This window comes from Crinia signifera, chromosome 2, assembly GCF_055691185.1.
Source record: "Crinia signifera chromosome 2, ASM5569118v1, whole genome shotgun sequence".
Lineage (NCBI taxonomy): Eukaryota > Metazoa > Chordata > Amphibia > Anura > Myobatrachidae > Crinia > Crinia signifera.
This window is the reverse complement of record NC_139218.1, coordinates 190,804,623-190,828,289: the sequence shown is the minus strand read 5'-3', so window position 1 is coordinate 190,828,289 and position 23,667 is coordinate 190,804,623. Positions and strand designations below refer to the sequence as shown.

Genomic DNA, 23,667 nt, shown 5'->3' with positions numbered 1-23,667 from the left:
CTCCGATCAGATAGCTACCACCCAGGCAGTGAGAAATCCTGCCCTGTGCAAGCCGGCGAATGACCGCTGATCGTAAGCCACCTGCAATTCACTCACCATCAAATGATTTCCCCAGTGTGTGCAAGTGTGCGTACCTCTGACCCTTCCACTTTGAGGCCGGAGCTGACCTCACAAAACCTCCATGAAAACATCTGTGCTTTTTCTGACACTCCCAGAAAATGGCAGGTGTCCACCCCAAATGCCGGCTTCCCATCAGAGGATGGCGGTTAGATTCATCGCTGTTTTGCCTTGAACATGTGCACTACCATCCGTACACATGCACAGTCGTTTAATAATCAATAGGATTGTGAATTCGCACAACAGCTGTCAACTCTGAATACCCCCCCTTAGTTACATATGTGTCTATGTGAACTTGCTGACTATTGGGAGGGTCACTGTCTCATTAATACTCACTATATGCCCAGCAGTGGCTCCTGTCTCTGCAACTCTATGCTGTCATGTAAGAAGCCAAATATGAAAAATGATACAGGTGTGTCACATAATTGCCATGAGACTTGACAGGACACAGAATGATCACAATTAATACAGAGATTGTTACAACAGGTTATAGAAAAAAGAGCAATTTCAAATGATTGCAGCACTATTACAATGGCATCCATCACACTCATTTATAAGTTATGTTAGCATGCTGCTGATCCTTAAAATGGATTTTCCAAGTCCAAACGATGGAAGCTACATATAGAAGCACACAAATGTTTGGACCATTTGTATGCAGATAGAAAGTATTAGTAAACCCCCCTATTCCCTTACAAAAAACATACGTGTATTTTATGTATGCCATTGAAAATTAAGCAGCAAGAACTTTAGGCATGAACATGTGGCGAATTACATCCTTTGCAGAGATATCAACCAGACCCACTGCATCTGGGAAATACTTTTCTGTCCCTGAACTTAGCACTAACATTTTGAGCTAGTCCGGCTTCAATTAACTGATATAAAAATATTTTTGCGATTAATTAAGTGAGCCCAGGGTAATCCTCTCAGAAAGTCAGAGTTAAGTTCAAGACAAGCATTGATCTCCCTGATGAAATAAGTCAGCTTGACGTGTCTTCGGAGAACATGCAACAGCACAGATGAAAACAAATGTGCATGCAAAAAATAGACATGCAGACAGAGCCTACTGGTACTTTGGCTGGTAAATATACACAACACAAGAAAAAAAATTATAGAAAGTCCACACGAAAAGGGGGTGTGAAGCGCGTGATTTTATACCAACCTCCAACATTAAATTGCTATGTCTGATATATATGTTTTCACCCTCTAGTTTCTTTGCTCTTTTCTGTTGAAAGTGAACAAAAATAAACAGAAATACCATATAATGCTGAAAATAGATACTCCTGCTGTGAGGCCAGAGGTAGAAATGAGAGCCATGCCCTGCCTCGTGTCCAGGAACAACTTTGTTCTTAAAGTTTTTCTATTTTATCTTTAAAATTATTTTAATAATATTACAGACACGTGCAACTAGTCAAACACAAGACTGTAAATAAAAAAGAAAATAAGAGTCTGAAATTAACTCGTCCCTGAAAAGCAAAGTAAATGAATGCAGGAAACTGCTTAAAAATTAAGAAAGCGGACCCAGCCCACAAAACTCGTTTGGACCCTTTCACACAATCCTGGTATACCCGGAAATTTCCCCGGTGAACGCTCAGTATGGAAGGGGTATTAGTTATTTAAGGTGTTCAAGTAAAGCAGTGAAGTTCCCCTCTGAGCATTGGTTCTCTGGTCCCAATCTGTTGAGCTCTGCAATCAGAGGGTATTTATGTGTGAACATTGGTCCCACACCACTGCAGAGCTTAGCAACCCTCAAGCAGTAACTGTGATCTGCTCAGGGGTGGCTGATTGGGGCCCTTAACAATGTGTCACTACAGCATGTCGCTTTGCTGTTCCCTGAATATATGGGGTAAGTGGTAAGGATGAAGGTGTGAAATAGAAGGCACAATAAAGTCAATAATAGTTAAAAGTCAGAAGGTGGATGGTGTTCAGAGATTTATAAAAATGAGAGTAGGGAAAGAGCTAGAAAAGAGGAGAGGAATGGCTGATATGCAAAATGGACCTGATTTCTGTATTCAATTCCATTATATCAATACATAAAGTATAACAGCAATATATATCTCACACATGCAAACTATAGAAGAAATTCCATGTTTCAGTATATTTGCTTTCACCTGGCCTCAGGTACAGTTCAAACTCAAGTTCAAACAATAAAACTTTGGATTTTTGTATGTGAGAGGGAATTCTAGATATTAAATCTAATCTATCTATCCATCTATCTATGTATATATATATATATACACACAGCTTTATTTTTTTTAAAGTACACTCACAAGACTTTCGTTTCTAAGCCTGTAGATTAATATTCATCTACATGCCATGAAATGTAAATCTGGCGAGTGCTCTTTTTGAAAATAAACGCTGTATATTATGTCCCTGGACCTGTTACTGCTTAAGACTAGGAGCCTGGGATTCGCACCCCAGCGTTTGACTATAAGGAAGATTGTGAGTGCTATTTGCACCCGGGGCAATTGGAAATATTTGCCGATTCGCCTATACTACTACTTCTAGACACACACACACACACACATATACATACTACATATGTGAAAGTGTAATTTGGGAGAGGATAAGCTAAGGACACAAATAGATGATGTTACCCCAAATAAGCTTCCAATGACAATTGGTTTAGGTTTTAGTTACAAGTTTTTACCGGTTAAAGACTCTTTAAATACAATAACAAGGTTTAGCACATTGTCTTCTGTAATTAGTAAATTCTTATCTTTATGAGTAAATTATGTGTCCCTCCTAAACGTCATAACCTGCCAAATGTTGAAAAAATTTAAAGAATGTGGAAACATTTCAAAGGTTTTAGTTACTTTTATAAAAAAAAAAAAAAAACCTACATTTCTATGTTTGATGGATGATAGATGTGAAAAAGACACACAAACAAGTTAATTGGAATTATAGTTGTGAATTCTAATTACTTGCTTTTAGGGAGACAGTAGATGATATTTGCTACCAATGTCATCCATTATTTAGCAATCCACTCAGAAGGAACAAGTTGCCCTGTGTGTACTATTAATATTCCTAAACCAGTTGTTTAAGTTACAGATTACTGTGTTGCGGATAATCAGCAAAGTTTTTAAGACATCTAATAGCACAACTGACATTATAGCTTCTGTCTCTCTGGCAAATGAAAAGAAGATCTAATAGTGATGATGGTGTATATCAAGAACAAACATCAGCAGGTATGAAATGAGTGTTCCAGTCAGAGCACTACACTTCTTACTCATTAACATTAGCCAGGGTTGTTGTGCAAAACTGGGAACTGATTTGGTCTATTCAGCATGCTCACCAGGTGTTACAATGGGTTTACTTAAGATCCTGAGAAATGGGCTTGCATTGAAAAACTGTATACGAATCATAAAAGCAGGGGTAAAGCTATTTAACGTATTTTACAAGAATTTAGATCAACGTAATTTCATAATATTTTGGACAATCAAGCTTGCAATGTATAAAACTATTAAAAATAAATTCAATGTTAACAGACTGTTTAGGAATTCAATTACAACAGATACTTTTTTGGATGGTATAAAAGAACTTTACTGCATTTTTTCTCCGGGGGGTGTGGGGATAGAACGGACACATATCCATCATTAGTTTGTGGACATATTGGGGACCACAACCCATTGTCTTTCATGGGTGTTCCCATGAAAGTGCTGGGTGTTCCTGTGGTAATGGCCGGGTGAGGCATGTGCGGGCAGCTGCTCACCTGCTTACCGCACAGGGCTTTCAGAGATCAGAGACACCACAGAGGTGTCTCAGATCTGCGAGCCCTGGAAAAATCATCAGATGGTCGCAAACCATCAAATGATTTCTCCCCCACACCCAAGGCTGCGAATGGATGATTATGTAAACATCTATTTGCAGATGTGCGGAGGATCGCGGAGTGCAAAAGGGGGGGGGGGGGGGGGGAGAAGCGGTGCGGGCAGTGTCTGGGGGAACTAATAAGGATGCAAAATTTGCAGCCTTACAAGTCAACCAGAATAAGGGCCTATGTGTTTTTGCTAGCGCAATCACGAAAATAGCACCAATGAAAGGGATTTTTGTGTGTGTGTGTGTGTGTGTGTGTGGGGGGGTTCCTCAGCAGTTTCCGCAAAAAAAATCCACAATAAGTGCCAGCGTTGGGTTGCCTTCGGTATCGATGATTGGATAGCCCTGGGGTATCATTTAGCTGCAATTGAAATCCCTCTTGTATCTGAATAATGTTGTAGTCCTTATTGTCAATTATCCAGTTAGTGTGGCACAAATCTTCTTGCAACATACAAAATAAATTGAAGTGGTTAGTATGTCAACCATGTTTGATAATTTTCTATTTATCATATGGAATAAGAAATTAGCAAGCAGAAAGTTGTGATCATCATACAGATAATCTTAAAGGAGTATTACAAATTAATTCTGATTTGCCATCTAAATTTACTTAAGCCGGTGACAAAAGTGTTTATGATTTGGGCCATATGCTCACTGGCATCAATTTTGTGCACTGCACTAGTATCTCAAAACGGAAATCAGTTTGGCATTTTTGAGCCTTGCTCTGTTCAGTGGTTTAACACAAGTTAGATACATTGAGGTCGATGAAGTAAAGGCCCATACACACTAGTAGACTTTCATTTCAAAAGACTTTGCCAAAATCTTTGATAGATATATCGGTACTTGTTTCCTAGCATGGCCACAAATCTTGGCCATCGGGGGGTAATTTTAGTGGCCTGCAACGCGACCGACGCGATTCCCCTGATTTTTCCATTGAAATGCATTGAAAACAGTGAAAAATCGGGTCGGTCGCGTCGTGTGCGCCTAAAAATGCTTAAATGGTCCACCCGCGATTTCCCCATAGGGAACAATGTAAAATGCCTCAATTTACCCGCGATGACCCCGATTTCCCATAGGAAACAATGTTAAATGGGTCAATTTACCCAAATCATCATAGGGAAGAATGGTAAATGGGCCAGAAAGCCCCCAAAACCCCCCTGACCAGTGAAATGTCCCCCCAAAAGTAGTTCACGCCACCCCGCGATGAACGTGAACCCGAAGCGTGGCGAGCGCAGCGAGTCCGCGAGGGGCGGCGGTACGCGTCCTCCGACCTTTTCATACCCCCACTATCCACTAGGGCGTGGAGTGAGAATAGAATAGTGTGGCGAGCGCAGCGAGCCACCGAGCCCGTAGCGTGGCGAGCGCAGCGAGCCCCGCGAGGGGGCGCGGATACCTTCACAGGTAAACGCGTCCCTTCGCGGGCTTCACAGGTATCCGCGTCCCCTCGCCACGCTTCGGGCTCGGTGGCTCGCCACACTATTCTATTCTCAACTCCACGCCCTAGTGGATAGTAGGGGTATGAAAAGGTCGGAGGACGCGTACCGCTGATGACCGCGATTATGATCGTTGTGGCCGTGCTAGGAAACAAGTACCGATATATCTTTCGTCAAAGTAGTGCGTACACACTAGACTATTTTCCTCAAAGAGAGAGAGATTTTCAGGAGGCAAAAGACTTTGCTGAAAATCTTTCATATACAAGGCTATTTACATAATGGGCTGGGTTTGAATTCCAAGGGTGGGAGCAGGGTCCATTTTAATCAGTGCATTCCTGTTCTTGGTGCCTGATTCAGAACTGATTGCTGGCAAAATCCCGCCCGTGTGCACGGCAAACATTTTATTTGTAGCCGTGCATGTACCGAGAAATTCATTCACACCATCATGTCCATTACACATTATACCACATACTAGAAGCCCATTACACAATATGCCACACACCATTGGGTGATGGGCAGTGGGTGATAGTGATGGATAGCGGGTGACAGCAGTGTAAGGGTGGTGGATGAGGGTGACGGGCAGTGGGTGATAGTGACAGATAGTGGGTGACAGCAGCATGAGGGTGATGGGCAGTGGGCGATAGCGATGGATAGTGGGTGACAGCAGCATAAGGGTGACATCGGTGTGAGGGTGACGAGCAGTGAGTGATAGTAATGGATAGTGGGTGACAGCAGCATAAGGGTGGTGGATGAGGGTGACGGGCAGTTGGTGACAGCAGTATGAGGGTGATGGTGACGGATTGTGGGTGACAGCAGCGTAAGGTTGGCCGGTGATGGTGACGGATAGTGTACTGGCTGGGGGGGGGGGGCACATGCCATCCTGCAACCCGACATACAGATAGGGCAGGTCCCATCCTTGCCGCCAGGCCGCCATGGCGGAGGTTCTGGCGCTCCGAAATTCTTCTTGCGCCGGCGTCCGCCAAGGGGCGTGGGTTCACGCCATGCAATACAATCCGCCACCACTGGGTGGCTAATGCTCCATCAAGCTAGAGTCGGAGTGCTATACTGCAATGTGCCAATGGAAACCCGCCATTCGCCGTACGGAGCGCGCTTGCAGTATGAGACGCTCGTGCGTGATGAGCTGCTCATAGGAAATGAGACGCTCGTGCAAATGAGTCGCTCGTGAACATCGAAGCGCGCAAAAGGGCCGTGTACTGTAGTGTCATGATCCTACAGTATACAAGCATTTACCTTCACGTTCACGTAGCCGATGCTGAATATTTTGAACTGTTGGTACTGTGCATAATGTGTATGTCAATCGCCTCCTCCCTTTCCAGGGGAGGAGGGGGTTGACTTGACCTTAAATACAGTACAGCACATTACAGCGCTAATTCTTCAGTAATCAGTAACTTACTGTGAATGTCATAACACCAAAATGTGGCCACCGTTAGAACATACTGTATACTGAGACGCATTAGCGTCCGTGCTGCTCCAGTATAGTACCAGTATAGTACCCGTACAGACGCTCAAGCGCCCATGCAAATTTAGACGCCAAGAAAGCCTTATTGGTAACCGGAATTTTTTATGTGTGTTAAAACTACAATACTGTACTAACCAAAGGCCAGCACCTGTCAAAAAAAACCAATGAGACGTACAATACAGTACAGTATAATTTAATGTAATGATTGTGTACGCAATGCAATGTAATTTTATTTATTAGTGTGTACACTATCTATAGAACAGTACAGCTTGCTGGACACAGCACAATAGTAGTAAAGTACTTTACTGTAGTACCCTGCCATAATAACAACTCAGACGCAAAAGCATCTCATTACTGGAACGTCTGTGCAACTGGGTCGCAAGAGCGTCCGTCAGAGACGCTCCTTCGTGTTAAACAAATGCAGCGCCTCTCCGCCCGCATCAGCATGATCCTCTCCTTCAAAGAGATGGGATCATGCTCGTGCCGGTGGTGTGAGAGAGGCGCTGACTAGGCTTGCCAGGGACAATAAATTATTTAATGTAGTTCCTGCGCTTCATGCACGTGCTGCAGCATAAATTTTACGCATGCGCAAAGAGGTTTTCAAAAGTGACATCTGGTGGATGATCACTGGTATTGCACTCATCCGGAGACACCACGGCGAATCGCCAAGCATTTAAAATGTATTGCGATGGCGGGCGCCATGGCGAGCTGGCGAAACTCTCGCCATAGGTAGCCAAGATGGGACCTGCCCCATCTGTAGTCCGCTACTGGAATTTGGGCTCCTAGGATTATGGGGCCCTAGGGCAACTGCCCATCAAGCCCTTGCATTAAGATGTCCCTGAATATATACATTGCTGGCCTGTGCCAGCAATGTATATATTACTTGCTAATACGTAATCATTGGTGCCCTGTGGCACCAATAATATATACATTGCTGGTCTGTGCCAGCAATGTATATATTACTGGCTTATTAATAACATTGGTGCCCAGTGGTGCCAGTAATATATACATTGCTGGCATGTGCCATCAATGTATATATTACTGCATTATAAACATTATTGGTGGCCAGTGGTGCCATCAATATACACATTGCTGGCATGTGCCAGCAATGTATATATTAATGGATTATTAATATCATTGGTGCCAGTAATATATACATTGCTGACCTGTGCCAGCAATGTATATATTACTGCATTATAAATATCATTGGTGGCCAGTGGTGGCAGAAATATATACATTGCTGGCATGTGCCAGCAATGTATATATTACTGCCTTTAACATTGGTGGTCAGCGGCTGCGTGTGTAAACTATACACACTCTCTGGAGCAGGGAGGATGCGGCCAGTGGGCTGGGGGTGGGGCGTTCGGCTGGGGGGGCGGGGTGCTCCGACGTGCTGCTGTGTAGCCGGGAGGAGGGGGAGAGGAGGCTGCGCTGCGTGCATATCTGCAGCCTGTGACCGGACAGCGTGGGAGCGAGGAGGGGTGAGTATAAGCAAGGGGAGGGAGCAGGCGGTCAGCTGGGCTGAAAGTCTGTGATCTTTCAGCCCGGCTGCCGTACACATTTAGAGATGATGGCTAAAAAACCAGCCATCATCGCTAGATGTGCTGGTAAAACCAGCAGACTTCCCACCTCGCTAGCGATGATGCGGGAGCGCGCATCATCGCTAGTCGGGGAACTCTGGCCCATACACACTAGGCGATTTTCAGCTGAAAATCGTCAAGTGTGTATGGGCCTTTACTTTCAACGACCCCCTGAATGCAAGTAAAACATAAAGTCAGATGCATGTATGCTTGACATGTGGTACCACTGATGCCTGGATGTCCCTCCCTAAAAAGGGCTCTGTAGGAGATGGAAGCATATCATTGTGCACCATTACATATTGTATCATCAATGGTGTTATGAAAACCTCAAACATTTATGTGATTCTTTCATCCTTCTGGTCACTGCATTCGTTATCTGTATAATAAAATCTACTAAGGATAATAATGTCACCACTTTGGAATGTAATGAAAGTTGCAGTTCAGCTAAAATGAGTAACCATAACATAACAATACATGTTCCTGTGAATGGATTGCAAACAAGATGTTGATACCATCTCCCTAATTTGTGACTTAATGACAAATATAATGTGATTTTCACAGACACAATTCTAACCTTCCTCATGCGAATTATCTCTTCCTCTTTTTCAACTGGTTGCTGTAAAGGTCATGGGAGGAAAAAACAAACAAAAAAACAACAACCATATTTAACATTTATAAGTATCAAATACACAAGTTCTATACAAATAAATATATATATATATATATATATATATATATATATATATCGTGGGGGGGGGGGGGCATTGCGGGTTAGAGAATCTGAAATCGTGTACAATAGTCACAATGTTTGGTGCGAATCCACATTTGTGTGTCTGCTTCGCTAGTTTTGCCTGAACACTAGCTGCAATTATTGTAAAAAGTAGATGTATAGTATTTTATTGAATGCCTTTTAGCTATAAAATACAACGCAGAACCGTAAGTCAGGGACCAGATATATAAGCAGTGCTATTTATTCAGCACAGAACAGTATTTAAAAAAGGCAAGCGACCTACAAGTCTTGTGTTAGCGTTTTCTGAACTCAGTGACATTGTATACAGTTTAGTTTATGGACTGAAGCACAACTCTATATACAGAGAACTGTGGAAAATGTGAGTGGACACCGCAAACATCACTTTTTAAAACTGTTACAAAATAGAGTTAAGGAGTGTTCATACGGTGCGATTTTGATTGTGATTCGACTGGGACACACATCAGGATTGATTCTGCATCAAAATCACCTGAAAACCGTTCGATGTTCATTCAATTTTGATTTGATTTTGCTTACCGGTATATAAGCAAAATAGAATAGAAAATTAGACCAAATCAAACCATGTGTACAGGGCATAAGTCCAGTTGTCACTGTGATCTTATTTTTACAAATGTAACTAAATAAGACTATTATTACTCAGGCATATTCCTGTATTCTTGGTTTTACTCATTCCTAAATAGAGCAAGATACACCTCTTTAATTGGTTAAGCAGCACTCCAAATGAATGAATGAAAGATCTGAGTTAGCGGAATACAATCTGCATGAAAGTGTGAAGGTATGATACAAAATCTCCAGTGTCACTTTATTTTTGTCCAAACTACATGAAAACTGTATGACGTGATGTATGAATGCTTAAATAGGACCAATTTGAAGTACTCTTGTACCACTAAACCAAGTCACCCCTGCAAGTCTCTAATCAGTTATTACCAAGTACCCAATCTGTGCTGCAGGATACACTGCTGGATACACTAGTGGGAGGCTAATCCCCATTACATCTAAATCATATGCAGATCATTGCAAGGTCTATAGTATTGCTTACATAAACTAACCTGTACTTGATCTCCATTGACAGTGGGTGATGAATCCTGCGGTGGAGATTTTGCCTCCTAAACGAAAGATTTTTTTGTCATTTTTATTACTAAACAGAAAGATAGATTATATACAGTATATATATATATATATATATATATATATATATATATATATATATATATATATATATACACAAAGAAATAATGAGGCTTGGACTTTATAGACAGTACTTGGCTCCGTATTATATAACATGCCACAATTTACATAGTGTGGCACAGGGGTTCTCAACTCCAGTCCTCAAGTACCACTAACAGGTCATGTGTTGTGGATATCTTTAGCCAGGCAAGGTGGCAATCTATTTTGCTTGGTAATTAATTAATCCCCTGCTTAAACAGGTAATAATCCACAAAACATGACCTCTCATGACTTACATATAGTTACATAGAAAGTAAGGCTGAATAAAGACTTGCATCCATCTACTTCAACCTAGGTTTCTAATAGCTAATCCATTGTTGTATAGTATGTTCTGATAATTTACAGATAGATTATGTTACTCATTGGTACCCACTAATGTTTTTAACCAATAAATGTTTATCCAACCTTATTTTAAACGTATTTATAGTGTCTGCCAACACCACTTCTCCAGGAAGAGAGTTCCAAAGTCTGACTGCTCTAACCGTAAAAAAAATGTTTCTACTAGATGAATAAAATCTTTTTTATTCTAATCTAAACTCGCCTCGCGTCCTAGATTCCTTTCTAGCAGAGAAAAGGGTGTTTGACAGTTCCTTATATTGGCCCCTGATCTATTTGTACATGTTGAGCATGTCGCCCCTTAAGCGTCTCTTCTCTAGTGTAAATAGTCCCAAATTGCTTAATCTCTCCTCGTAGGTTAAATTTTCCATTTTCCTAACGATGTCTTTGGATTTTTTCTAATTCTATGATGTCCTTTTTATAGTGTGGGGCCCAGAATTGAACTTGAGGGTGGAGGATGAGAACCACTGGTTTGGCACATACAATTATTCTATTAGCCCAAATAGATATACTCAACACACCCTCTACATGAGACCATTGTGTTACAGTCTTAAGTCTACACACAATTGAAAACACATAAATGCACAGAACTTGTATTGTATGTACTCCCATGTGCCTGCTTATGGAGCATGCACAGTGTGGAAACACGCAAGATAAACATACTTATGTGAGAGGAGTGTAACTCTATATTGTCTAATTTGATATTAGTTCTTATCACAACTTTGGTTTAATTGGCATGTGTCTTATGTGGTTTTTGTGAGGGTAAAAACATGCAATAAATATAATATTAAATTTTTATTAAATTCCTTTTATATGCTTTGGCACCATAGGTGCACTAAGGTTTATTGGATGCTTCTTCTACCATGTCAGTATGTTAAAAGTAGACTATCCTACCTAAAAACTAATTTATGATGACACTTTTTATATATACCAGATAGGGGTCAACATGAGCATTTTTAATTTTTGTCGAGGATGGCTTGTTTTCGGCAAGGATTACCAAAAACAAGCCATCTTCGGCAGCCGCTCATCCTATTGTACGTTCCGGGGGAATCCTTGCCGTCCTGAACGGTGAGGTTCGTGGATAATGCAGAGAGTCCACTGCATATAGCCGTAGGCCTCGCCGCTTCGGCAGCCGCAAACACTGTTTTCATATCGCTTTTTAGAAATTGCAAAGTGTAAACGACGACTGCAGGGGGGTCAGCTGAATACTGACCCGCGAGCTATGATGGCGACCAATAGGCACTGCCGTCACAGCTCGCCCTTTAGCATTGTATATACCCCCTGCTTCACCTCTGGCGTTTGTACACCAGAGCTTCCCTGCACCTGCCCCAGCCGCCAGTTGCAGTCAGTAGTGACCACAGGCGGCAGGCTTGGTGATGTTCACAGCGGCTCTGGAGGACTCGGGTTCCAGAGCGCTCCCGATTCCCCCCGAGCCGCCCCAATCATCACAGAGGTTTCCGCCTGCTCCCTGCAACTAATAGCGGCGGGGGCCAGCGGCAGGGGAGCAGCGTATGATCGCCAGAGCAGAGAAGTGAGGGGGAGCGACGGGAGGGGACAGGAAGTGCCCGGACAGGTGATGCTCCAGTAGTGCACAGCTGCAGGCACCACTGGCACACACCTTGATTTTAGTGGCATGCCCGGTAATTTTCGGGGACAGCCCACTGCGGCAGCGCAGCTGAACTCGGAACATAGTGGGTAATCTATGGTACTTGGTAACAATCAATCATTGTTACTTTGTTTTATTCATTTTTATAATACTATATTTGCATAATTGGCAAAAGTCTTTGGTACCCTTTCAAAATAAAATGACACCACTCAGGTTGCCAAGGCTTCCCAGTGTTCCTCATTACCCCAGTACCCACAGGTCAGAGGTGACCCCCAGCACATTTAAGTTCAGAGTGGTTGTGTGTGTGTGTGTGTGTGTGTGCAGAGAGTTTCCAAATAATAGTGGGAACCAACACCAGTTCTACAGTATGCTGGTTCAACTCAAAACAGATAAATTATTTACAGTAAGATGCCTTCATAGCACGAAAACTTTCTTCGAAATGTTTCTAAGATGTGCCCTTTATGCAGGTAACAGCACTAGTATTATTTGGCACAAGATTACAGTATTTACAAATGAGACAAACAGAGTTTGACCGTTCAAAAAATTAGATTGCAGTCTTGTGCTGGAAGCACAATCACTAAAAACATTTAGTTTTTAGTGCACAAAATAAAATATTTTCGGTGACAGCCACAACTGCAAGAAGAGTGGGAGAAATACAGGCTTTATAGTAGAAGGAACAACTTCCCTAAACGCCTAGTGGTGTGGCAAAGAAACACAGTGGTCTCCAACGTCCATGTAAAGCTAGAAATTGTACTTCTGTTATTATGTCCAGAACCAATAAAAAAATATTTTTGCATACATTGTATCTGGCTAGACTAGAGCAGTTACACAAATGATGTCAGAAAGACAGGAGAATTCTTTGTAGTTCCTGAAAGTCCATGTCAGGGTCCAGTGCATTCCAAAAACATGCTTGTACGATGGATTAGAGAAGTCGTCTATCAGACTAACAAAATAAAGGTTGTGAGGTACCAGAGATACTGGGGTAATACTCTTCAAAAAGTCGAAGGCTCGGGAGTTCGTCCAAGAAAGTCAGAAATTTTTAAGCAGCAATCAATTACATGGCGAAACTAACCTGTACAACCTTTTCAGGAGGAACTTGCGCACCTCCGAGTCTCGTACTCTATGATGTTTAGCCCACTGAGTGTACACTCGATAGTGTAAATTTCCTCTCAGGTCATAGGCGTCAACAGTTCATCTTTGCAAAGCAGATAATGATCTTTGCTTCGTACATAATCAAAATATTAGCTTCTAGATTTTAGAGTACATTCATTTGGGAAAATACCCTTTTCATGCTATTCAGCATTAAAACCATTTTGTTGTGCATGATTTGAGCTGCACTTATTTATTTACAGTTTATTATGTAGCGCAGTATTTTTATGTTGAGCTTTACCATTGGAAATTTGATTTGTTTTTTTTTTTATCACCATACCCTTATATTTAATTACTTGATTATATTCCATACATGATGGCTGCTATGAAGTGTGAAGATGAATAAGGCAAATTATGTTTTCCTAATATATTAATTTGGACTTCAGGCAGCCTCCCATGCTTCTGTTAGTATAGGGGCTGCTTCAGAAATTACTTGAAGACAAGGAGTGGAAGGGGGAGTCGTAATGAATTCCTCAAGGGGATGTCAAATAGAATAGATTTACCATCAGTTTCTCCCTTTTATTTCAATAGCCCATTTGATTCAAAGAGAACCTTACACAATGGTACCCTCAGTGAAATCAATGGTATACAGAAATGAATAGGAATATTTCTGTGCCACATACAAATGTGTCCAGTCACATGTTATACCATATGGACTGCATATGAAACAAATAACATTTACAGTAGTGTCATGTGGTTTACGCTTGCATTTACTTCATTTGTTTACACAGTGAGTAACTGAGTCAGATGGTTGAGAAACCCCCAACAAATACATAACCAATTTATATCAATGTAAAATTAAAAAATACATTAAAACAGTGATTTGTGTCATACGCTAGCCAATATAACTACTTAATTCTCAAACACCTTTATAGCAGGTGTAGTGGCTTAAAACTGTATCGGATACACTGCCTTCATACTTTATAGGGAAATATTTTTTCCTCATGGCTGCAGTACTCCACTATCACCACCAGATAAATGGTCGCTCTGATGTTGCCAAATGGCTGCAAAGTCTGAATTTTGACAGAATTGCAGCAAGAGGAAATAAATTTCTGACGGAATTGTAGCCATTTGGCAACAATATCGGTAAAGGGTTGCGATGGTTACCTTAGGGGAGCTCCTTGCTTCCTGAATCTGGTCCTGCAATTTCTTTTCCTCATTCTTATTTGAGGCCTCGTCTACCCGATGTGCAGCAGACTCTCTGGAATGTGTAGGCTGTACAATCACTTGGCTCTGAGTAATAACAGGAGCAGACACAGGACGGGTATTGCGTTCAGGAGTGGCCACCGCAGCTGGCAAAGGAAAAAAAGCACTTAAGGTGTTAGCAACAGTCTCAGCTAACTATGCACACTGCGAGAACAACCCTACAGATCTACCATATTGACTGCTGTTTATTTCCTCGTAAGAAGTATTGTGACCAAAAGTATAAAAGGTTAAAGAGCATTTTTAATCATAACTTCATGTACATGTTGACCCTAAATAACCCGATGAAGTATACATTTTGGGCGTTTAACAACATAGTGTAAACACACTTAATGGCCATAGGCCAGCAAGATATCAAAGATCAACCAAAAATTCTGGATTTTGCTTTTGGTAATAGGAACATTAACCACATGATATAAGTGTCCTAATCTGTGAACAAAAATACATATAATGGTCACACAAGCATCCCAAAAGCACATGCCTGTAAGCATTGTTACATGAATAGCAAGGCAGCAGAGCATTACGTATACATGCAAAAGGATTCACAGCACACCTGCACTGGACATGATGTGCTCAGCTTGGCTCAAGCACGCAATACTGACCCTCACCCACAAGGAAATCTGCATTAGCAGTGGAAAACGTACGGACACATTTTAGGATACATCCTTCTACAATGGGGAGGACCATTTATCTGCATTCTATTTTTATAAAATAACAAATTATAGATGTGTGCTGTTTATTCCCACCAGGTGCATATAATATTTTAAAAAGACAACAGCCACTTTTATTATCAGCCACAGAGAATGGCTAGTAAAAGCTGTAGTAATAGTTTGTATCGGATGACTGCTCCTTTTTTTGTGCACTGGTGGTAAATGGCATCTATAAGTGACTGCTTCCTATTATCCTGAGTTCAGGAGCTCACTATTGGTACCAGATTTATTAACAAAGCTCAAGGGCAGACCCAAGAATATGAGGGCAGTATCTCTTTTTCAGTACTGCCTGGATTTAAATGTTTATTGTTGGGAACAGATTTTCCTCACAAAGGGCCTTATTCTAGTTCACTCTTTCTGACAAAATCCTTCTTAGATGGATAAAACCATGTGCACTGCAGGTGGGGCAGATGTAACTTGTGCAGAGAGAATTAGATTTGGGTGGGTTTTTACTTAAAAGTAAAGCAGCCAGTATTTACCCTGCACAGAAAAAAAGTAACTCACCCAAATCTAATTCTCTCTGCACATTTTACATCTGCCCATCTGCAGTGCACATGATTTTGTCCACCTAAGAAGGATTTTGTCAGAAAGAGTGAACTAGAATAAGGCCCAAAGTCACCACAAGCCAATATTTTCATACATGAACTCTGAGTTCAGTTAACAGTCACACAATGTAGTATTCTATTAATAGAACCCCACATACAAAATAAATACATTTAAAATTATCAAAAGCATATACCAATGTAAGCCTGTTATGCTGTGTTGTTACCTGAAGGCCCATGCTGTGAAGCCACACACTAAATAAGAGGTGTTTTGAAATGAAATCATTTTTTTTTTAATAAGAGATTAATAAAGTTTGTAAAAATAACTTATTCCCACCTCTCAGAAGTACAAAAAAAAAAAAAAGAATTGCAAGTATAACACATGACTGTAGAACAGCGGTGTTAAAGTTAGTTAGGCAGAAAAATCAGCCTTCACACATTGGTACCTTGCTGCTCAGTCTCCACATATGCTGTGTGGATATGCTCATTTATCTCCTCTGGCATCTTGAGAACTGCCTTGTCATTGTTTTTCAACGCGATCTCCTCTAAAAACAAGGTTACGATATAACTAGTGTGACAATAGTACTGTTATGTCACACAATCCTAACTACAAGGGTGGCTCGATAAATTGGGTAACAAGACCTCTCATGTTTCTGTTCTCTATTGCCACCCGTCTCAAGGCTGTGAGAGAAGCAGAGGTCTGTCTGCTCTGGCTTGGCAGGGAATAAGAATGAAATGGAGAATGTAACACATGTGAGAGTTCTTGTTATTGTGGTTACTGAACCACCCTTGTACACAAGCTAAAGAAATAGATCCAGTATGCAACAGATACCAAAGCTGCTGAAATGGCAAAACTATACAGTTCCAATTACTCAAGCAAGTTTCTTCATTGTGGCTTATGCAGGGAAAGAAAAAATGAGTGTTGTGTATCACCTATTGCTCATTTTTGTGTGCTTGGTATACAGTGGGACATACCATAGAGCACTAATAGGAGTTCAGCACCAGCCCTTCATTTTATAGATTTCTACAATCCTTAATGAATGAAAAAACCAACAGCAATGGTAACCTCACAGGAACAGCAAAATGATCATGCAGAGAAAAAAGTAGTAACATGTTAGATAGTACATGTTAATGGTCTGCAATGAGTGAACCTAAACAAGATAAGTCTGGTACTAACCAATAGGAGGGAGTGCAGGAAAGGAGTCTTCCCTGGTTCTGGAAGTAGCAGCAACTCATGAAATATGAGAGTATGTATGTATAAAAAGTAAAAGTGATTGATAAACTTTTTTTTAATTCACTAAATCAGCGGTTCTCAAACTGTGGGTCCTGACCCCAAAGTGGGTACCGACCTTCTCAGCATGGGGTCGCGACTCCATGTTGCTGACCATCAGGCTGATGACTTTTCTAATCTCAGTCAGGGATTCAAGGAGTCTAAAAATCTGTTAACTTGTTATTGTAGGCTCCTCATGTCACTTTGTGCCTCCACAATGCTGCCATGTATGTGCTGTCTGCTGACCACACATGTGATGTAATGACCTTCTGCAGTAATTTGCTGGGGTCCCGTAATTATTTTTATTGTCTGATGGGGTCTCAGAGCAAAATATTTTGAGGACCCCTGTACTAAATAAATAGTGTTGTTGCAGTTTTCTTATTCAGAAATTTTTTAAATGTAATATATTTTATTATATTCTAAATAGCCCTATGTTTTATGCAGTGGTGACAAATACTAAAGGTGTTATGCTATCATTTTACTATCATAGATTTGGTACCCACAGTGCTAACCAAACTGCACAATATTTTTGGAATCTGACAGCCAGATATTAGGTGAGGTCAGAATGGTATTGGGATGCCGGTGCTCAGAAGACAGACAATGCCATCCCAATGTGCAGAATCCCAACACTCGGGTGGTACGTATTCTAACCCTTCCCCCCGCCTAACCCTCCTTCCCTGCAGTCTAACCCTAATCCCATGTTAGTGCCCTGTATTTTTGAACTAGCACCGGGCTCAAACAACTAGTGGTGACATGCCACAGCCAGGGGACACTTTTTATGCAGTCCCCCCACCATACCATGACCACCATGGCTGGTCAGCCCTGGATGGGGTATCTGGGGGAGTGGGTTTTCCTAGTTAACATTACTTTGGCTCACAAGCATTTTCTGTATATTTCTTGTAATAATGAAAGTAAATCAATGGTAGTGTGCTTGGGGAAAACCTCACAGCTTTCTACAAGGGCACACACTTAATAAACCTCAAATAGGAATACCCCTCTTAATATAAATAGCTCTAACCACCAGTTTAAAAAAAAAGGGCGTGAGGGACATGGGCATTTAGATTATCACCACTGATCCCTAATTATGGCTACCAAACACAGGCACAGATTTAGTGGTTTAAAAAATTACTGTGAGTTTCTCATGGGATATCTGTGATTAAAGCCAAGCCCTTAATCACATACAAAGCACGTCTGTATTCTGTTTAAGCACATTTTTATTACTATTGTTATCCTTTTACAATGTAATTATACTTGATAATAAAACTCCGGATGCCTGAAATAAGGTGTTACAATCTCACAGTCACACTTGCTGCCATTTGACATGGTAGTATCATGGAACATAACAGTTCAGTGTAAAGTTCCTGAATGGGAAATACACGGATGCTGGAATTTCATGCTAGAACTTTGAGGGAACAAAAAAAGAAGCTATAATAACCTTAGCAGGAGGGAGGATCTCCTACTCCAGACCGTTAAGATCCATACACATGGAGCAATTTGGTCACTGAGTGCTTTTGACTTCATATCACTCAGCGACCAAATTGCTGATTGTCCCATTTTCATCAGCGACCAGCGATGGATGGTGATTAAAATGGAGTAATTGAGCTGCTGGTCGCAGGAGCATGCACTGGGCTGGTCATGGGAGCATGCTCCTAGCGATCGTCACCCTGTAAACACAGACATATGGTCGCTGAGCGACCATATCCCATGCGATATTGGCTGTGTATGGGGCTTTAGATGGACTACAGTAACCGGTTGATTTCCTTGTTTAATCAATATCTCCTATTTCCACAAAAATGTTTTGTTTTCAAAGGGAGAACTCCATTAAAAATGTCTCCACCTAGCATGGGCATTATGTTTGGAGACCTGATGAATATGTAGCCTGTAGTCTCTGTAAGGATAGCTGTACAAAACAAGATAACTTTTTACATTTGCATTTTTTGCTATTAGTTTAGCAGCATGTTGGGAGTATATATGAATATGCAGTTACTTGAATACAGAATTGGCAGAAAGCTGTAGAGGGCAGAATAAAAGCAGCAGCATGTGCAGGCAGCAGACACCACAGAGACTGCTGGCGATACCTTTCTGAGGTACAGTTGCTGGTACAGTACGAATTGGCTCCTCTAACTCAATCACTTCAACGTCATTATCCTCTTCAAGAGCACTGAACTCATATGAGGCATGGCCTTTTTTCACTAAGGTAAAGATTAGCAATGTCAATTTCAAAAAGTATCTGCCTTTTGAACAACACAGAATACATTGTGCATACTTGGATGCAGAGAAAGAAGCGGGATCTGGAAAGAATTCATCCAGAATGCAAATGGAGAACTTGAAGGAAGACTGATCAACAATCAACCTTTACAAATGATAAACAGCGTTCCAGCTAAACAGCTCCTGTAATTTTTCAAACACATTACAGTAAGGAGCTGATTGGCGGGATAACTATCATATCTAACAACTGCTAACAAAAATGTCACCAGTTGATAAATTTGCTTCTTGGTGCGTTATATTCTAGACACGTCAGACCTGATTTAAGAAGTTTCTTTTAACCAATGTAAATGTAGAACCCTGTATATACTCTAAATCCACATTTGCGTAAAAAAAAAAAAAAAAAAAACCCTTTCAAATACACTTTGGGCTATTACAGTAAAGATGTGGCCTTAACATATAGCTAATTTCTTGCTCGTATGTGCAAAGCATTTGTTGAAGGATTTCTAAAAATAAATAAATATTGAAATGCAGCCGTAGGTGGTAATAGTTAATTTAATATGTGGTATTGATTGATTTTTTTAAGTAAATACATTTTGCCCAGTTCTCACACACAATCTTTGTTGTCTGTTTTGGTCACAAGCACATTGGTGTCAGCAGTACAGTTTTAACCAAGCTGTATGCTCAAGTATGTATACAGAAGTGTGCTTGCTTGTATACAGATCTCTTGGGACTGAAAAATAAAATTACTGACTGAATGATAACATTCTAAAACAGGCCTGGGCAACCTATGGCTGTCCAGCTGTTGGGAAAGTCCCAGCATGCCTTGCCACAGTTTTGCTATTAGAGAATGCTAAAACTGTGGCTGGGATATGTAGTTTTACAACAGTTGGAGAACCAGAGACAGAGATTAGTGGCCCTAGTGTCACTTAGAAGCGCTAGTCGTGCTAGAGCCTATTCACACATATACAAAAAGATTGTTGACTGTGCAGGATTCGCTGCTTCTTAAATACGGTGTGTACCCTTAGATTACAGAAATGGAGATTGTGACAGCAACAACATATGCAGCTGTCACTTTAAGATGCGCAGTCTTGCTCAGTAAATTATTCTCACTTTATCCACAATAGTAAATATCAATATTTATATTTATTAAAAAAACAATTCATATAAAGTATCAATTTGTTCAAAGTGCACAATGAATGGACAGACAAGTCACACAACACAAAACATTTAAATTATTTAAAAAATATATGGAATTGGGAGATGATTTGTTCACTAACACGCAGGCATGTACTGAGGCTTGAGGAAAACAAATTCCGTACTGAATTAAGAAGAGAATTATTCACCATTAGAGCAGTAAAGTTCTGGAACTCATTACCGGTGGGGACAGTTACAGCAACTACTGGATGCATTTTTGGCCACTAAGGGAATGCTATAGATATGACTTACTCAAGTCAATAGTTCCAAGTCAAATAGGTTGAACTCGATGGACTAACGTCTTTTCTCAACCTTAATTACTATGTTACTATGTCAAAATAGGTGTGAAAATAGGCAGGCAAACATTTTAATTCATCATAATGACCTTTAGAGTTTGCCTTATATAAAAAATATTATATAGTATATCTTTTTATTTTTTTTACACAAAATGTTTTATTTTAATTTTTAGAACAGATGTGAGTGATGCTGCCAATTTTTGTGTATACTTTGCGCATCTTTCACAGAGATGTTGGCACTCAAGGGTTAAGAAACACACTAGACTTTATATTAGTGTTTTTAAAGGAATTCACATAAAAGTTTTGGTTATAACAAAAGCTAAGTCTGAATAAGACTGCTATGTTGCATTAAAATAATATACAGGTGGAGTATCCCCTATCCGAATAGCTCGGGACCACGAGCATTCCGGATAGGGGAATTTTTCGGTTTTTGGAATAATTTTTTTTAGGTATACTTACCTGTCCCCTGATGGTGTCTGGTGGTCCCTCGGCGTCCACGCAGTCCCTGGGCGTCCACAGCAGGCCTCCGGCATCTTTTCTGGGTCTCCAGCGGTCCCAGGAATGCATTGCGCGAGTGTGCGCGCGCGCCCCGGTGACGTCACCGGGGCACGCGCACACTCGCGCAATGCATTCCTGGGACCGCTGGAGACCCTGGAGAAGATGCCGGAGGCCTGCTGTGGACGCCCGGGGACTTGGTAAGTATGAAAAGAGGGTTAGGGGGGTTAAAAAAAAATAATAATATATGAGTGATTCCAAAAACCACGGTTTTTGGAATAATTCGGATAAGGGATGCACGGATACAGGATACTCAACCTGTACTGTACTAAGATCTGCAAGAAAGAGACTCTAATTTGGAAGTAGTTCTTGCAGTGGAAACTGCTTAAAAAAAAGCTGTTTGTTTTACAGATGAAATGTAATCTACAAAGACTGAGGTCCAAAAATGTGAATGCTGTAATACACAAAAATCTAGAATAGGATGTCTCAAAGACACTGGAGGAATATATGAAGGCTCAACACACAATACTCCCTGTAACTAAATCTGTATTTTGTTAAAGCCAATATTCTCTGTAAGAATACAGACAGATCAGAAACCTTAAACTTTGAAAAGCCAAGAAAATCCAGCATATAATATATAATAATATATAAATATTAAAAGAGGTGGGCATAACATTAATTTTCACAATATTGCTATCTAATGACTGCTTTCTAGCCTGTATTATTATTATCTAAATAATATCAACAACAAGATTTTACAGGCAACTCTTTTGAAAGCAAAGCAGGGGTGGGGAACTTTCGGCCCGCCAACCGTGGTTGAACTGCACATCCCAGCATGCCCTGCTACAGTTTTACTATTTGGCCATACTAAAACTGTTGCAGGGCATGCTGGGATGTGTAGTTCAACAACAGCTGGAGGGCCGGTAGTTCCCCATCCCTGATATAAAGTGTCACTAACATATAAATATATCTAGTTTTGCATTTAATATTATTACCTCTTTAAATAAATCACTTTAAACTGATAAAGATGAGAAGGAAATTAAAAACTATGCACTGTACATTACATTTACCCCTTAGAATTTATGTGCATAAAGTCAAATAAGGTGCATTTTAATACATCATGAAGAATTCGCCATGGGTAGAATTTCAAGGTATGAAGAGCTTTTCATCCAATTTTGGGTCAGAAGAGTCAGCCATACACCTTCTTGCTATCTATTGTGTAGCACCATTGATATAATAAGTACCAAATGAAACAAATTATGGAAAAATTGCACAGATTGATATTGTGTCCATCAGAAATTATTTGGGTTTCCTACTCTTTCCCACTATGGATTTACCTTGTAACTCAACAATATACCGTCATCATCTAACAGACCCTGCTTTTTGACAATGGATAGAACAAGTCCATTCCTTTGGATGAGAAAGTCCTCTTCCCAGTTTTACACACCTAGAATAAACCCCACTGAAATCATTGGTACATTGACTTTAGCCCAGCATATGGTTTCTTCCCTTTTCTCTTTAGTTGCCTGAAGACTCTTGGTACCTCCGAATATGAATGTATGCCACCACTGTATCACTGTCAAACTGTGGGGGAAATTTACTAAGATGTGAATTATACTTCAGATGAGAAGTTGCTATGGGCAACCAATCAGAATCTACTTCTTAGTTATTTAGCACCCTCTAGACGATAACAGACAGGACCTGATTGGTTGCCCATAGCAACATCACATGTGAAGTAGAATACACATCTTAGTAAATTTCCCCCAGTAGAATACGCATGTCAGTAAATTCCCCCCAGTATGTTTTCTTGGTTTGCCCTTTAGAATATATTAAGTTATCTGGAAAGCATTTAAAAATCATTCTTTTCTCCCAGGACCAAAGTTTCTGAAGGTGGTGCCTAGCCAAGCAGACGGACATCTGCTATAATTGTGCCATTCCATATTAAAAATGAATGAGGTCTGAGAGGCAACATCGAGGAGGCAATCTGGTCGCAGGTAAAAACATGAAGGTGGCTCATTTCACAGTTCCCTCTAAAAGTGTTTTGAGTGTGAATAAGAAAACAGAACTGGTTCAAACATAGATACCATAATCCCTAGGACTCTAATGGTTAAACAAGTCTATAGACCATAAGAGACCAGACAAGATGTAAGTACTTACATTGTATTTGGTGGAAACTACCTAATTTAGTGTTGGGTTGTATCAGGAAAAGTATCTGGAGGGCAGGTTTTGGTTCAACATGGAGTAT

The 23,667-nt window shown here is 40.7% G+C and overlaps 1 protein-coding gene across 21 annotated transcripts in view; it reads right to left on the bottom strand.

Annotated features, from left to right (window-relative positions):
• LOC146060339 (protein 4.1-like) overlaps positions 1-23,667 on the bottom strand; it is a 158,350-nt gene that overhangs the window by 23,650 nt on the left and 111,033 nt on the right. For 11 of the 21 annotated variants that reach the window (XM_083173448.1, XM_083173450.1, XM_083173434.1 and 8 more), the window contains 7 exons: positions 19,308-19,421; positions 16,406-16,504; positions 14,612-14,796; positions 10,236-10,292; positions 8,992-9,033; positions 1,277-1,339; positions 454-492 (listed from right to left, as the gene is read on the bottom strand). In XM_083173448.1, the coding sequence (XP_083029574.1) occupies positions 454-492; positions 1,277-1,339; positions 8,992-9,033; positions 10,236-10,292; positions 14,612-14,796; positions 16,406-16,504; positions 19,308-19,421 (599 nt within the window). Of the gene's footprint in view, positions 1-453; positions 493-1,276; positions 1,340-8,991; positions 9,034-10,235; positions 10,293-14,611; positions 14,797-16,405; positions 16,505-19,306; positions 19,422-23,667 lie in introns of those variants that run through there. The other 10 variants (XM_083173442.1, XM_083173451.1, XM_083173444.1 and 7 more) reach the window with 7 other exon arrangements.